General features: G+C 43.6%; 1 protein-coding gene across 1 annotated transcript; it reads left to right on the top strand.

The window, feature by feature from the left end:
* Window positions 1-8,885: 8,885 nt before the first annotated feature.
* LOC306796822 (uncharacterized protein) lies at window positions 8,886-15,716 on the top strand (the record flags this gene model as incomplete). Its single annotated transcript, XM_079295887.1, has 10 exons — window positions 8,886-10,308; window positions 10,877-11,118; window positions 12,362-12,567; window positions 12,754-12,914; window positions 13,162-13,265; window positions 13,533-13,593; window positions 14,243-14,331; window positions 14,470-14,592; window positions 14,975-15,075; window positions 15,191-15,716. The coding sequence occupies 10 exons, from the start codon at window positions 8,886-8,888 to the stop codon at window positions 15,714-15,716; spliced, it is 3,036 nt and encodes a 1,011-aa protein (XP_079152013.1).
* Between the last annotated feature and the right edge of the window lie 2,169 nt (window positions 15,717-17,885).

Here is a 17,885-nt window from a genome sequence, read left to right as displayed (position 1 = left end):
TCCCGAAGAACATGCAATCAGCATTGATAAGTCCATGTACAGATGCATGCTGTGATGTTCATGCAGTTGTAGCATGGCAGTGTTTTATTCGCAAACATGTTGGCGTGTACACCAAACGTGGTCTTACACAGAGAGGCTTTAAACCGCAAGCTTGACTTTCTCCATTGTGACCACTTTATGTGATGATACAGGATCTGGGTCCGCTTAGATGTACCAAGGGTGTGATGTATGAAGATGTATGAAGGGTGAAGAGTGTGAATCTATACTTAGGGAGCCGTGCAGTTGTTCCCCCTCACTAAAACAAGTATAAAATCCCTGTATTTACTTCTACAGGTCAGTTTTTATCTAAATGGTTTCAGATGTTTATTCAACTTCACAGTCATTGTTGAGACGACTGTGTAAAAAGAGGTGTTCACACCGATTTAAAATGAGGCGGACAAAACACTAGAAGAAGATGTCGTGTTGTTGCTATTTTCGACCTCCTTCGAGTGTGTGACCTCCTTTGACATCTGCACACAGAACGGGGGCAACGACCGCTTTTACGTTTTGTTCGCCGTCAAGTGAAAGCTCTTCTTCTGTGCCGACAAAGGCCCCGAATGAAAAGACATCTGTTCTGAACATTTACCCACCTGAAAATCAAGGCCCGAAGAAAAGAGAACGAAGTCGCTTGCGTGTTGCAGCGGTGTTCATCGTTAAATGGCTTTGGCATTGTTCATGGACGTCCACACTGTATGTGTGGAAGAAGGGGCGAGACGAGGAAACGGAAGAAGTTCGCAGCACATTTCGTGTCCATCCAGAGACGCACTACGATCAAAGACATATTCCACTGTCATTGTTTCATCAAGTTAGTGATTGGGCCTCTGATATACAATGCTTATACGTGTTTAAAACACCCCTAATGAAATCCCTTCAGTCTTGATGCTGCAATCGTTCCTCTCTCCTTCTTGAAAGAAGTGTTTAAGATGTATTAAGCAGCATTACGGCCGTGGGTTGAACAGCAAATTGAAGTTCTGCCACGTGTTCTGGATTGGACTGAGGTCTGAATTCGGCTTTATGTTTCACAGGGCTCGCTCTAGAGAAGCATCCGCCACAGCATGATGCCGCCAAACCAATGCGTCAGGGTGGAGATGCCGTGGCTTTATGCTGACGTGCAACGTTTGGCATTTAGTAGGATGTCCAAAAAGCAACATTTTAGTCCCATCGGGCCATTTACACTTTTCCTGGCTGTGTTTGCTTTGCGAAGAATCAGTGTCTCCCTTCTCAACCATGGAAACATGTTTCCTCATGGTCGCTTTAGGGCCCTTTTAGTGGTTTCCCTCACTCCTTAGCTTGAAAATGTTCCGATATTCTTCCCCTGACTGCGTAACGTCATCGCTGATGAGCCTACAACGTTCCTTCATCTTTACGGTGCAGCTTTTGCACCCAAAACCGCTTCTCTTGTTGACTACAAACATTCGACCGCCATTCAAATTAGCACGCAACCTCCGATCAATCGGCTGCACCAGTGATGAATTAGGCGTGTCAAAGTGAAGGAGCTGGGTGTTTGTTGAATCTCGTGTTTTGTGCTTTATATTTACATTTAATTACATCCAGTGTGATTTAGAGATGCAAAAATGCAGGCACTCTATTTTAACTTAATATTTATTTGCTATTTGACTTGGTCATAGAACGCTACAGTATAGCGAGGACAGAGGTCAATTGTATAATGCAAGACATCCGTCTAATTAGCAGCAGACTGTGTAGAGGTGAGAACAGGGTGCTGTGCATCAACACCGTTGATCTTATTTAATATGAATACACAGATTATTGCCTTATCAGTGCTCACATAACAGTGTTCAAGAGCGGTAAGGCTAATAACCATATGTTTACGCTTCACAGAAAGAAATCCTTCAGATTATTCAGAAATTCTTCTGAGTTTGTTGCAGTGCATTTGGCTGGATCATAGCAGCATATGCTCATTAGTTTGATCATTTGTTGGCTCAAGGGAGGCATGGCGCCCTCAAGTTTCCTCAGGTAAATTACTTTGTACATATTTCTTTTCTATTATAGTGAAGTAGTGTGGAAAACATTTTTTTTAAATAAATGTTTTTCTCAGTGTGCCATAGCACAAACAGCCATGAAAACATGACATGAAACAATTTGAACGTAGTTCAGATTTCGAGTTGCTTTGGTTAGTGGGAGTATTGTATGTGTGTGTGTGAAAGTGTGAAAGTGTGTCGTCTAAGTGTGTCATATATGTCAATATATGAAAAACTACGACAAGAGGAATGTACAGATTGGTCCGAGAACGAGGAGGGATAAATAATAAATAAATAAATGTGTAAATAAATGGTAGTAATAATAATATTGGTAAGTAGGTTCAATAAATAAGTGCTAATAATAATAATAATAATAATATAAATAATGATAATGATAATAAAAAAGTAGATGAATCAATAAATAAATAATTATATTTGATCTATTTTATTTTAATCTTTTACAGTATCTTATCTTTAGCTCATGGTGTCGTTGCCTGTTGCCGCCCACAGACCTTGAGGAGGGAGAAGGCCCACTGCGGGTTATAGAATAATGTTCAGGGTCAAGGGTCGCTGACTTTTAACATTAAATACAAAACAAACTCAATGATCCTCATGGAGAACTGAGTTATGATTATGGGATGGCCCCCATGCATTGAATGTAATCGCGTACATCAGAAAGTGTCTAACTCTTGTTTTTCCAGGAGCTGTGATCAGGTTTATGTTGAAGTAATATAATCAAACTAAGTTTTTTGAGTTGATACATCACAACCAAAATGACAAAAATTAGTTTTTTTTAAATTTGGAGAATAAATCGACTGTAATTAATTTTATGCTAAAGAATGTAAAAAAATACAACAGCTAGTGGCACTATTTATTTCCTCCACTCACCAGAATTACAGTTTGTTCAGAAGTGCATCAGCGGCAAATTCATTTCTATTCATATAGGAAATATGTTTTTCCAAGTGCAAAAACACATAATGTCATTTCAAAATCCAAGAGAAAGAAGAAACCCTCGAATAGAGATATCACATGCATTCTCTTTATATATTCATACAATGTGCTGAGGACTTCTTTCAGGTCACCTGCAGTTGACCTTTCTGATCTGAATCGATTCATGTATTTGAAATTCAGCACTTTGCAGTTATGAAATAGAATTACAATTGTTGGTATTTTTATCCATGTGTGGAGTATCATATTATCATATTATCAGCATTACTGTACTGTGCTAGCAGTGTGTGTGTGTGTGTGTGTGTGTGTGTGTGTGTGTGTGTGTGTGTGTGTGTGTGTGTGTGTGTGTGTGTGTGTGTGTGTGTGTTTGTGATCAGATTTAAAGTTACGGACTTTAACAGATGGACACAATCATAAAGTTGCCATTCATTTGTACTGTACTTATCCACACAACAAGATGCTGCAGAAAATGTTCCTTTTTCTGCATGAAAAAGTTCCTTTTCAATAGGATTGTGTATACCGGTAAATTGTTTTGCCACTGGATAACTTTCTCAGGTGACTCATGGGTCACCTGAGAAAACAGCTTCGGACCGTTTTAATCAAACCCTTTGTATTGAGCTGCAGCTTGAACACTGTCGTCTCTTTTGCACTCGGCTTTTGGCACGTTTTATAAAACGTGCGTTGATAAATAAAAGTCCATCATGTGAAAGTGACAACATCAGAATGTCCCAAAAACAAATGGCGCACTGTGTTGTAGTAGCTGTATTCCATCATGTTATTCAGGTGGGCCCTCCTGTGGTGAACACTGTTGACTTTACATGAAAGACGCCTGTAGCAGTCTTAAGAAGTGCAGCATTGCAGTCACATGTGTGCACAGCGGGGTCTCCGCACATTCTTTTGGCCTGTGTGATCTTGTTTTAGATGCAAACGCTCTTGTCAAGCTGTCATGTGATTTCCAGGCTCCTATGTGAGAGCATCAAACGTGAAAAAGGGCTCCGAATATTTCCAACCTAATTTTTTTCGAACACATCAAATAGCAATGTCGCCGTTTTAGAACCCTCCTGCAGCTCTTTCTGAGCTCGCCGTCTTTGCTTATGTTTGTGTTTACGACTGAAATACTGATCCTAAATGACCAAAAAGCACCAGACACAGAATGGGATTTTTACTTGAAAATGTACACAAAACAACGTCCGCACACACACAGTTTTCGTGATCATTTCTTTCACAAATGGGCGGCATTTTGAGACACTGTCTTTGGGGTAAACCTATTAGCTTTAAATGTTTGCATAAAATGACGTTAAAGGACAAAGTACCTTCTTGTGTGAAGAGCAGTTTGGCAGCAGTTGGACCTCTGTGTGTTCAGTATTTCATCATGCTTTTTAGGTGATGCTACATGCTTTCTTCTATACCATCTGTTACAGTGTTAACATGGGCCATCATACATAATAACAGGGTTATTGTTATGTTAAGTCACATGCTGATAGTCGGCAATGCTAACCTGAGCAGCATGGCCTGTTTCTCCGTGTTTTTTACGATACACACTGATTTTAATTTGTCCCTCGTCCACTCGGTTACTCTCTTCCCGCCAAACGGCACTTCTTTTCTCAGTGACGAAAAGACAGACGAAGAGGCCGCTCGGAGAAAAAAAAAAAAAAAAGTCCAGAAGCGCTTCTCTCGTTCCCCCTCCTCTGCTCCCGCAGCTTTTTATGGTGAATTTGAGAGAAAACCAAAGAAGCGTCTCCCCCGTACACACTCCTCCGCACTCCCCTTCCATCCTCTCGCATCCTTTTCATTCACACGTTTCTTCATTCGCCCCGGGTTTCTCAAGGTTACAAACACGCATGTGGGGAAATGCGTACACGCAGGATACACGGGCAAATATAGCAGAGCATGTCTGAATCACTGGTTGAAAGAAGGTTGGATGCGTTTTAGATATTTTACCAAAAAGTCAAAAAAACTGTAGACTTTTGAAGGCTAAACTGAACGTCCTATTGGGCGCAGAAGCCATGCAAGAATGCATTTGAAGACGTTTTTATTTCTTCTTTCCTTTCATCCTGTTGTATATCTTTTTCTTCCCCGCACCGAATGATCAAATATCTTGAAAGCACAACATTTTGTCCTAAAATGTGAGACTAAATGGCAACGAGAAGGGTTAAAGCACATGTCAAATTCCATGTTTGGTGAGCGCCAACGACGTAAAAAGATGCTCGGAAATACTGTGTGTTGATTCCCTTTCACTGTACGTTTTTCAGGAATCTCATTCATTCTGGTGAATCTCACTGTCAGAAAAAGCGCATGTCGTTTGGCTGGAAGTGTAAGGATAGAAAGTCGTCTTCCTGGATCTCGACTCCTTCCCGCTGCAGCAGCATGAAGATGACTCAGACGATCGACATTGACCGTAGTCTTTATAATGATCTCGGAACATTTTTCTTCAACAGCTGAAACTCCTCGCATTGACCATGGACCCTTTAGATTTAACATGTTTGCATGAGGTGTAATGTAATGCAGTGAGGTTATCTGAACGCGCGTAAATCGATCAAAGATCATTGCCGAAGATATCGCGTATGCTAATGTTGAGGTTATCGGGTCAGACAGGTCGTGTAGATACCACATCATTGTCTACTCTCCATGTTAATGCTGAGGTTTCCAGCTATGAGAAGTAGTCACACTGTATCAGTGACCTCAGCATTAACATGATCACCTACACACACACACACACACACACACCGACACACGTACACACACCTGCTCCTTTTCTCTTTACGCTCTCTGGCAGGTGATGGAGTTTCATGCTCTACTTGTAACAGTTGTTGTTAATGTATTACTGATACATGATCTGTTCGAGGGATTGCACACGTTTCATTGCACGCAGATTATTTACACATTCCACATTTGTGCGTCCTGCAGGGTCTTGCGAGCATGCTGTTGGTTTTGATGAGTGAAAATGTCTCAGGAAGAAAATGATCTTGTGTTACAAATTTGATAAAGCGTGCCGCACGAGTGACTGAATGGACCGCAATCTGCTGGCAAGTTTATCATCAACTCAACAAGTGACACAAGTTTCAGAATGGGTTGTCATGTCTGAGGGAAAAATGGTGTAAAGAACAGGATATACGATCTGCTATCAGAAATATACGTACGTCCCTGAATTCATGCGCGTGATGCAGTTGTTTAGCTGCTGTCATTTCTGGTACAATATTCACATAGTTTTCCACATTTAGAAAGTGATGAAAGCAAATTCAAGTGGCAGTTGGGAGCCAGTGGCAGTTCCTTCGGGCACTTCTATTTTGTGAGATTTTATAAGTTTGATTTGTACATTTTAACGTTGGCCATTAGTATTCAGCATAATATTATACGACTGAATATACAACTCATATATACAACTTATAGATTTACTCCACTACATTTCAGAGGGAAATATTGTACTTTTCAGTGCTTTGCATTTATGCTGCGTGAAGGAGAAAGACCGAGCATCACACAGGTTACAAAATAAAAATACTGCCGTTAATGTTAATGAATAATTCATGTCCCATTCTTTCGGGTGAGTTTTGTTATACTGGATGTTAATACAATTTTTTTCCCCACTGATAGAAAGCCAGGTAAAGATGCTCAATGTTGACGCAAATAATTAGTCTTCTCTTATTTAAACTGCTTGATTACTTCCTGTCTTGTCTGTACTTAACAGCCGTGTGTGTGTGTGTGTGTGTGTGTGTGCGTGCGCGTGCGTAGGTTTTTGAAGTTGCTCACAGACTTGTGGACCTGCCAGCGGTCGTGTTTGAGGTTACGTGCGCATGTGTGAGGCGGTGTTTTAAAAATATATGACATAACAAAGCTAGAAAACAGCTTACTGGCCCGTTAAAAGTGCATCTACCGGTATATGTGTGTGTGTGTGTGTGTGTGTGTGTGTGTGTGTGTGTGTGGTGGGTGAGTGGGTGGGTGGGGCGGCAGGGTGATTAGAGGGTTCCCTGAACCTCATCATTTGTCGCCGTTTTCCTTCCTGTTTCATTCTCTCTCATTTCCTGTCAGCTGACTCAGCCGGAGAATCTTGATCTGGTAAACATCGACGCTACCGCTTATGCATGCACACACACACACACACACAGAAAACACACACACACACACACACACACACACACCACACACACACACACTTACAAAATGCACTGTAGCCACACAACTATGTACATTCACACATTCAACACTCATGTACAGACACTTTATTCTTTACAGCCTATAAAAAAAAGTGGGTTTAGTAACTCAACATCAGCATATGCCTTTAAAAATAAAATGCAGAAAAAATAACTACAAAAAGGATGAGAGTGCCACAAAGGCAGTGGGACACTAAGAGAACTTACAAGTACACCAAAAAGAAGCGAGTGCACAGAGACTGGGGGAAGCAGAGAGATAAAACACAAGTCGGAGACATAAGAAGAAAGGTAGGACAAAGTTAGACGCATGGTGAGATAGAGAGAGAGAATGAGAGACACACAGAGACAGACAAGGATGGGCAGAGAGACGGAAAGAGAGATGGAGGAGGGGGGCAGAGAGATAAAGATAGCTAAAAGGAGGGAGATCCGTCAGCGTTTGTTTCCTCAGGATGTGGTTACCACGACGACGAAAAGGCAGCGAGGCAACATCACTACTCGCTGGTCCCTTCTGACACCTGCAAGAGTGTGTGTGTGTGTGTGTGTGTGTGTGTGTGTGTGTATCTGTGTGAGCTTGGTTATGTGTGTGTCCATTTTACTTTAGATGTAAGACAGACCGTGTAAGTATGTGTGTGTGTGTGTGTCTGAAAAAGACAGTGTATCTGTGTGTCATAGGCTATGTGTGTGTGTGTCCATTTATTTGACTGTGTGTGTGTGTGTGTGCAGTCAAAGGAGAGAGAGAGTGAGACAGATAGGAAGGACTAAGTGAGGTGCTGAACATCTGAAGGGGGAAATAATTATTCAAACACTCGAGACGAAGCCAGAGTGAACGATGAAGACAATCAGAAGAAGATCCAGGACCAGAAAACATGAACAACAGAGGAGGAACATATTTGAAAAGGAAATTAAGCGCCAAGAACTGGTAAAAAAAAACCCCAACACGAACCCTTAGAACATAGCGAGTGTATCTGTCTCTTCATCTCGTCTTCCTTCGTTCTTTCTCTTTCTGACTCACTCGCCGTCCTATTTAGAGCAGAATGTGGTTTCGAGAAAGAGAAAAAGAAAAACCAAGAAAGACTTCAAGACGCAATGTACAAGTCTGTACTCAAAGTGATTTTCTAGCAAGCTAACTTGTGTTTAATCTGACGGCAAACAAAAATCAAATGGCATCAGTCGAGGCAGACTTTGTAAGCGTGCTCGACAGGAATAAAAACTGCTAATCTGAGCTTGATTCGGAATGAAAAAAGGCGCCATTGCTTTGAACTGACAGCCTGCGTAGCCTGCACGGTTAATTTCAGGTAATGACATTTCAGGATAATTCATAGGACAAAGAACAGTTGGTAATGTGCATTACTTATCAAATAAATTACCCCCAAAACCTGCAGGGGTCTGTACAAACGACTTATGGACAGGGGATTTTGGAGACGTGACAACTCTTGCTTGACTCTCGTTACTTGAATCCGGTGTTTGAAGCCTGTCGGCATGTGCTCCCGATAGCAAGATGTGCTACTTAGCGGTTCTGCACATGTGGGGAGCATTTTTCTCGATAAGGCATACTGGTCTGTATACGACGTTCCCTTTGGAGGGGCTCACAGCTGTGACTTCAGTGTGTGAGCTCATCTGAACACTATGGACGCCTCACGTTTGGTAACAAGGGCGAGTCTGTGTTTAGTACTTGAGCTAAAGTGAACTAATGTTGTGGCTGTTCATTTATAATTACACTGTGTTTCTGTTTGTCTCATGGAGGCACTCTAGCTACACCCAGCGAGCCATCATGGACGACCCTTCATCTACCCAATCCTTCCCCAACCTCCACCACCATCGCCACCGCCCATCCTTTCACCTCACCCTGCCCAGCCTTCAAAGCCCTGAAGTGGGATACCAGTCCTCTCAGCCCAACCTGGACCCTCAGGAGCCATACGGAAGTAGAGGGGAAGACTCCACAAACTCCTTCCCGACTTCAAGCACCTCCTCTGGGGAAAGAAGGGAGAGCGGTGGAGGTGACAGAGGCTTCCCAAACACAAGCGGCAGCTGTTTGGACGGAGATGCTAACTTGGGAGGCCATCTTGACGGAGAAAGCGGGATAGGCAGCCATTTTTCTGACACTTGGTACGTCGGTAGCAAAAAAGAGGAGGCTTGGGAGGACGGGGAGAACAGTGAAAGCGCTGCAGACACTTTTTATAGAAGAGGTGATTGCTACAGTAACGCAAATGATGTTTTTTACACCGTGAATTGTGGCAGTGAGGAGGGAGTCAGGCGTAAACTCAGAGCGGACTACAACAACTATACACATGTTAGCGGCGAGGCTAAAGGCGATGCAGTTTACCACAGGGAGGCTAACGTTGGCCACTTTACGAAGCAAACTACTTCTTACGCCAGACCTGCGACGGGGAGCTTCAGTGACAGCAGCGTTGACTATTCAAGAGTGAGTGATAATTATTTAGGAAGAGAAGAGGATTACGGGTCCAGCTGTGGCTCAGGTGAGGACCAGCTTCAACCAGCAGAGGTCAAGGGGCCCTGGCTCAGTGCCTCTCCCTCCAGTCAGACCGGAGAGGCCAGGTGGAGAGGAACAGCGGACGCCATCGGTTTTGCCTCAGGGTGCCTACCGCAGAGATCGCCCATCGGCGTCAGCGGCGTGGCGTACACTCAGAAACTGGACTCCTTCTCTGAGGCTTTCCTCTCCCAGCGAAAGAGACGATTCCCGATGATTCCCGGCGGAGATTGTCCTGGACAGTTCTGGGAATTCGGCGTTGGGAGAGGAGAAAGCCCTGGATTGGTCAATTCAAGGCACAGCTGCGCTTTCGATTCAGACTCCTACCTGCCTCCCTCCTCCTCTTCCCCACCCACTCACCCCTCTCTCCTGTCCTTCCCCTCTCCCCCCACATCATCTCACATCATGTCTTCAGTTCTTAGTCCTCCTCCCACACCTCTGCCTCCTCCTTCCCACTCACCCTCCAAAATGGACTCTCCCGGTGCATTTGGGGGCACCGGGCATTCAGTGTCCCAGGGGGGTGAATCGCTGGGTGCGCTCCAGTTTTTCGCTTCGCACCTTCAGTCTCTCCCATCCGTCCATTCCTCCGGGATGATATGGAAGTTTCCATCGCTGACGCACAGCTTCCCACAGTCGGCAGGCGACCCCGGCATCATCGACAGCAACCTGAGGCCTTCTCACGGCACTGACTATGGCAACATCACAGGTAAGGCATGGCGGCATTTTTGTGAACGAACATATGACTGTAAATTTTCTCCGGAGACTGTCATACCTTTTTGAGAAAGGAGAAAACAACCTGAAATGATTTAAATGAACTTAATTTCCCCCCTTGGACAAAAAAAAAACCACAGGTTTAAACCCACATGTAAATTTACGGGACATGTGGGTTTTTCGTAGGTGAGCGACGCATTTCCTATTTCCCGTATGCAAATTCCATTTTCACTTTTCACATTTTGTAACAGACATCTTTGCACTATTTTACACCATGTCAAGAACTTTTTTCTTCTTCCCATTTGACGACCAGCATATAGTCCAGAATGTATGTGCGCTTTGAGTTCATATGTGGGTTTTCACAAGAATTGATTCGTGTTTCCGAATAAGAAACTTATTCTGTCAGTGCGTGGTGTAAGACTTTCCTGTCTGCACAGATAACAATGATGTTTCTGTCTTGTTTTGTCTGACTGTCTGTCATACTCACAATGATCAAGCAGTTCAACAGTTCATCATGGAGCATTGACTTCCACTGTTTATTGTCCTTCCTCTCATTTTCCCAGCCTCCCACGTTCAGTCTCCAGAAGCGGCATTCCTCTCTTCCACATCCCATCCTTCATCCCTCCATCCCTCCAGAGTCCTCTGTCCCTCCAGCACTCCATCCCTTCATCCATCCTTCCATCTTCCCTCTCATCCAACTCACTTTTCCAGCCACCATTATGAGGCAGCAGAAAAGATCGCCCCATACATTGTGACCCAGAATGTAAAGAATGAACAAACCAATCTGAACCAATCACAGCTACAGGTACAGTTTTTTTAACCACTGGAAACAATTTGAGCAAATTTAAAAAATGTTTGACATTTGGGAATATGTGCTATTTCCTCCTGGTGAGTTTGGGACAAGACAAGTAAGAGCAAGTTTGTGTTTGTGCATCCAGGATAGTTGGGTCCATTATGGGTTAAAACCATAGATAATCTGGTTGCTACATTTAAGAGAAGAAAACCTTCAGTTTTTATTTTATTTGATTGATTGTAGCCACAAAACAACATTTTGTTGTGTACTTTGGTTTATTGTCCAACAACTAATTGGTGTTTAGAGCTAATTAGTACATATTAGCATGCTAATACGCTAAACTAAGATGGTGAATATGTTAAACAATACACCTTACAGAAGCCCAAAACGGACAATTTTCAAACATTTTTATGATACCGCTATCTAGATAACGATGTTCTTTTAAAAAAGTCTAGGGTTTCCGTAATACCTGCAAAAGAGCATGTTAGCATTGTCTTTGTTATCAGTGTGTTAGCATACTGTCTTTAGCCCTGTGCTAGTCCTGTGCCCAAGTAGGCTACAGCCTCACAGAGCCGCTAGCATGGCTTTAGACTCTTTTAGCTCTTTTTGTTTCGCTTTTATCGATATCAGTCCGGCAGGACTATTCTGTTAACTGCTGGAACCTCTGGATTTCATTGGAAGTATCCTGGGCCAAAGTCATCTGTTCATGTAAAAACAAGACAAGCTCTTCGTCATGAACAACCACTGCATCTCAGAAGCCACATTTTCACAGTGGGGTTGCCAGTTTGGCACAGTATCGTCACTCTTCCGTCAACATAGATAGTTTTTGAGGGTGGCGGGGGGGGTAACACTCGCTTCAGCTGGAGAAGCTGTGCATAAGCGGTGGGCTGACACGTAAATGGTTGTTTGTCGAAAGATTACGTAAGCTCCAACTGCATTTCGGTTTCTAAAACCACAGTCTTCACCTTGGTTTGTATTTTTAGACTCGTTGAATGGTTGTAGTGTATACATGTGACAGATCTGGAGTTGGTGAAAGGCATGTTATTCACCTTCGACAGAGCTAGGTAAGCTTCTCATGGACCTATCTCTGTATTTGATGCACAGAAATGAAATGGAAAAGTGGCTACCAGTGTGGCAAATGCAAACGGCCAATACTTTTTTAGGTCGCCGACTAAATACTTCAGCTTTGAGAACGTTAATTGTTCATACCCTACATTTTGCTTTCTCACTTTTGTCTTTCCTTGTGCACCTACAGCAACAAGCCACGCCAATCTTCACTGGAACTCCATTTCCCAGCATCCTTCACTCCAGCAGAGGTCAGAAGAGGGGTCGGTACACTCCTCGACCGCTCCTCAATCCCGTTCGTAGGGGGACGGGTCTCTACTCCTCCATATCATCTCTCAATCACAGAAAGGAGGAAACCACATGTGGAGCAGAGGAAGAGGAGTGTGTTGTGTTACCGTGAGTAAAATGTTGCTTTAAACCTTGATTGCTTATTACCTTAGCATTGGTTACCATGACATCTCAAAAACAGGGTGAAGAGTTAAGCTATGGGCCGAGACATTTTGTTCACGTTTTTTTGTTGTAGATCTGGATCCATGGTATTGGTTATTACCCTTCCCACCCTCACCCTTTCCTTCTGTCCAGGTATGTCAACGTGGGTGATGATTTCCAGGCAGAGCTTCCTCCGTGCTTTGTGGATGTGGAAGGGTCAAGGGTGTGGTCACCGGAGGAGGAATCTCCTCGGGAACAGTTGCTCTGGAAACCGTGGGACAAGCTGGAGGAGGCTACCAACTTACAAGACCAAGGTAAAGGGCATGCTAAAATATTTATTTACAACCCAAAACTTTTATAACAGAACAGCTTTGGAGTAATAATTGCACAGACAATATTCTAGTGTACCTATAATAATGTGTACGAGGGAGACATTTTTAATTGGCCCCAGAAGGAAGATAGACCCTGAAAATAAAAACAAAAGTCAGTTCATTACTCATTGTTCCCTGCTGAAAAGGCTCATAAATGTGTGTGTGTGTGTGTGTGTGTGTGCGTGCACAGTGGCGCTGCTGTTGTCCATGTGTAGTTCCAGCTGTGTACCAGGAGGGGGCAGTAACACAGAGCTGACTCTGCACTGTCTGCACTACTGTCAGGGCAACGCGATGGTAAGCTGTGCAGAGGGGAATATTTCCGCCCCGTCATTTCTTTAATCTTCACTAATTATCTTACCATGCACTCCTTTCAATCCCTTTCATCATTCCTCCATCCATCGCGACCCACTTCCACGCATCCCTACTCACCTACTCATTCTCTGTCGTTTCTTTCTACCTGCCTTTGTTCCTCACTCATCCATATCCAGTTCATTCTCTTCACAGCCATTGCATGACTCTTCTGTCTGTTCTGTGCCTCCTCCGTCCCTCTCTCCTGCTCAGGCCACACTGGACATGCTGCTGTTCTCACAGCCCTCGCCAACAGGAGACTACCACTACTCTGGTAACCTTTGACCTTTGGCTTCTCTCTTGACTCTTGGGGTTCCCTATGCATGTTGAGGGATCGCTCCTAAATCACCACCTGCTGTTCAGACCGCTCGTTGGCTTGATTATGGCTCTTCAAACAGAGTTAACGTCACTCGCAAATTCAACCAGGACAGAAATAGGAAGGGAAGTGGGATAAACTTAAATGTGCAGTGAAGGCAGATTGGTGTTTCTCTGCAACAGCCAACAGTTGTATGAATCTCAAAATGTGACTCAGCAAAGGACTAACCGTTCCTAGTGCTCTGTATGCACAATAGTAGGCTTTGTAGAAGCCCAAACCTCCTGCCACTTTCATCACGTGCAACCTCCACTCTCTCTCTCTCTTTTTGTTTCTTTGGTGCATTCAAGTCCCCCAAGAATCACGTAAAGTACAGAGTACACATTGTCCTGCATACAGTGTTCACTTCGGTGGGTTTATTCCTGCAGTCAGGGGTAGTGTTCAAGGACTTGGGCCCCCTGACAACAATTTTAACAACATTCTAGATGTCTTATGTCCCAGGTATGTTTGTGTGTTGTCCTCAAACAACCTGTCTATCTGTATTTATCAACTCTTCCCCCTCCCCCACCCTCTTCTCGCTCTCTCTCTCTCTCTCTCTCTCTCTCTGTAGGTAGTGATTGTTGGACAGACAGTGAAAAGAGTCTCTTCAGTGCAACTCTGGGAACTTCTGGAAAAGACTTTTCACTCATACGGAAAATGGTATTCCTGTTTTCCCCTGCTTGTGCTTACACAGCATTTATTGTACACCGCATTATAGGTTGACATGGGACAAGTTACACTGTCAGGATGTTGTTTTTAGTGCCAAGTATTCACTATGTGTGTGTGTGTATGTTGCAGGTGAGGACTAAGACCGTGTGCCAGTGTGTTGAATTTTACTACATGAGAAAAAAGCTCCAGGACAAACAGAAGAAACAGAGGGAGGAGGAGAACAGAGAAGCATTGATGGAGCAGCAGAAAAATGTAAGAAACACCTGAAAGTCATCTTGTCAAGATGTCCCAGCTGATCCAGGGAGTCTGGTTCCCCACTGACGTTTCTTTTAGTTTGCATTTTAATGTCAGCCTTCTGCTTTAGTTATCGTCCTCTTTCTATCCTTCTCTTGTTTCCTGTTGTTGTCGTCCTGCAGTTATTGGTCTATTCCCATGATACTCTGTGGCCTCCACTGGGCTATGCATCCGGATCTCTGACTAATAAGACTAACAGATTAGAAACAGAAGTAAAACAGAAACGTGGGCTATTGGGGTATTTGGAGTCTTGTGTAATCCGTTAAATGCTTTAAATGTTTATCCGGCGTGGAATGCAGCTCAGCAGCATAGTTTCTTATAGTTGGTCTTGTTCTCATAGATGGCGCCCATCTGTCAGCCAGTAGACAGACAGTTTGGCCTCGAGGCGGCAGTTCCTGTGCCCTCATTGGCCAGCTTCTTCCCCTGCAAGCTGTGTGGCAAGTGAGTAGGACCAATTACACTACGCTCTCTGCGTTTGGCTTCAGAGCGCGCCAAAAGGTAGTCTCGATTTTCAAGTCTTCTTTTCAAACCAGTCTTCCCTCTCTCCTCGCTCCAGAATGTTCTATAAAATCAAGTCCCGTAACGCTCACATGAAGATCCACCGCCAGCCTCAGGAGGATTGGACCGACAGGCGGCTGCAGCACCAGCTCCTCACCCAGCGTCTGGCTCTCAGTCGCCCCACCAACCTCATGCCCTCCCCAGGCAGTAACCTGCTCCCGCCCCTGGCAGCCGCTCTGACCTTTCCCTCTTCTGGCCTCGCTGGCAGCCACAACGCAAATGCAGACAATGTCCTTAACCTGGTAACCAATAGCAATGCCATCACTCCCAGTAATGGCAGAGTCCTAGATCCCAGCGCTGTGGTAACATACAGCAACATCGCCGCTACAAACTCTCGTGTAATCAGCAATATCGACGGCGGTGACTCAAACCAAAGAGAGCCCACCACTGTCTTACCTCTCCACCAATCATGGGGCTCATATGGACATGGCCCCGACCCCACGATCTTCTACTGCAACACAGAAGAGAAAGACACTGTAGGAGCTGGGACAGTGGGGGGGAAAGAGCCAATCAACTGGCAGTAGTGTTTAACTCTCCCAAAGGCATTACCACCACTGAGACTCACCGAAGGTGTGTTCTTTTTTGATTCAAACAAAATCTAAACAAAAACGTCAGTACTTTTTCAAATATTTCAAGGAAACATCATCACAATTTGTGTATGTATCGTTGTAAATTGTGTTGCATATTGAAATGTTTCTGATGCATTTTACATTTGAATTAAATCTGTAACCTCATGGTAGTTTTTGGCGTTTCTTACTTCTGTAAAACCACAATTACATGGATTAAACAAACAAGATAAAACATAATGTTCAGCGAGAGCCAGGTCTTTTTGCTAACCTAAGCTAACTGTCTTCTGGGCGGTATAGCTTCAAATTAACAGTTTTTTAAGACATTAAAATCTCCTAAACTAGGGCCCTCTTTGTCGAAACTCTGCACACACAAATTAAAAGCATACAAAAAACACATTACATCTCAAGCAAAAGCAAACACTTCATTCAGACAAAATAAGAGAGAGTTTTTCATCTTCTCATCTATCTTTCAGGAAGAAAGTGAAAGTGTATTTTCCAAGACATGAAACTATTCCTTTTAACTGCCACACAGCCCTTTGGAAAAGTGAGGTTGAGCCAAATTGTCCTCACTTTCCAATAATGTCCACGTTCGGAAAACGGTCCTCACAAAGGTAGGCAAACATGAGCACACACACACACTCACGTAGTTTGCACAACGAGTTCAACACAGCTTGTTGAAAGCTTTTGATATAACACCATAATGGGCTAATATTGACCTTGGTAGACCATCTCCTCTCTTACAGCTGTCTGTGTACTCGTGTGCCCAGAATCCACCTGTTGATGGTTAACTACTGTGACTGTGTGTGTTTTTGTGACTGTGTCCTGGAAGATGGCAGGAAAGAGGCATTGTGACAGTGTGTGGGAAGCCTCTACAGCGGCTGTAAGGAGAGTAGGCCTGTTAAATTCATTAGGAGGTTGATCTAAAATACAGAAAATAAACAAAAGCACACTTAAGGATGATTTGTGTTGACAAAAAACAGAAACAAACATCAAAAAAAAATTACAAAAGATGCATAAACAGCATCCTGAGGTGCAATTCTCAAGGCGGTGCGTATTCTTTGGTCCGGTATCTTTATGGGTGTTACTGCCACTGTGATAGCAATAACAGTGTTTGTATGGGTGTGTGTGTGTATGTACGTCTTTTTGTTCATGCTCATATAATGTGCCACATGTCCTTCAAGGTGTCCTTTTTTTTCTTTTTAAAGTAAACCTGTAAGTAAACAGATCCATTGATATGTGTTTGACTGTTTTATGCATTTGTGTGTAAGCACGTCCCTGATCAAAGTTCACAATGACCTATAAATGGTTCCTCTCCTTGACAAAAGTCCACCATGTCTGGCACAGTTTGTCAGCCCTCTTTTCTCTGTCCGACACTTGTTTTCTGATTCTTTTAAATATAGAGCATGAGGCATGTCGAGATGACATACATGCTCAAAGAGTGTCAGATTTGTCTGCTCTGGGGTCCACATGCTCCTGTTTTAGTGGTTTTAACTTCCCAGAGCTATGATGAGCTGTGACATTCTTGTTTTCATGCTTTAGTCGGAAAGTCTTTCTGCTCTTTTGGCAGCCGGCAACAGTCCTGAATGTTGGGCTTTTTTTCAGCGAGCACATGCGCGTAGATAAAGGGGGAGTGGAAGAACAGACCAATCGGGGTAAGGGAAAGGGGGGAACGGACAGAGAATAAACAGAGACGTTACTGAGCAGCTCTTTGCCAGTTCACTGAGCTCATGCCCTGCACCAGAGCCCCCCCCCCCCCCCCCTCTCGCTCATTTGCTACTTTTCCTTTTTTTCCCATCGGCAAGAGGGGTCCCATTATTGTAGTATTATAGTATTGTTGACAATGACTACTGTACATTCTTATCCAATATATTATCTCATTCCTTCCTAATGCTACACTGCGTGTACAATTGCAGGATGGCAATGATGGGAAACCTGGAACTATAAAGTTAATTCACTGTGCCTCTGCTCACTCTTGATGTCTTGTGGTGTGAAAAAGCATCTGCAAAAGCTATGCAAGGCCTAATATGTGATATATAAGTGTGTGCACTCATAGGTTGGTACATGCAGTAGCATTTATGCTCTCAGCTGACTTATTTGCATACTAGGTCAGGCACTGATAAACAT

This window comes from Melanostigma gelatinosum, assembly GCF_949748355.1.
Source record: "Melanostigma gelatinosum genome assembly, chromosome: 23".
NCBI lineage: Eukaryota > Metazoa > Chordata > Actinopteri > Perciformes > Zoarcidae > Melanostigma > Melanostigma gelatinosum.
Note: the sequence above shows the minus strand (reverse complement) of the source record. Positions and strands in the feature narration are given on the sequence as shown.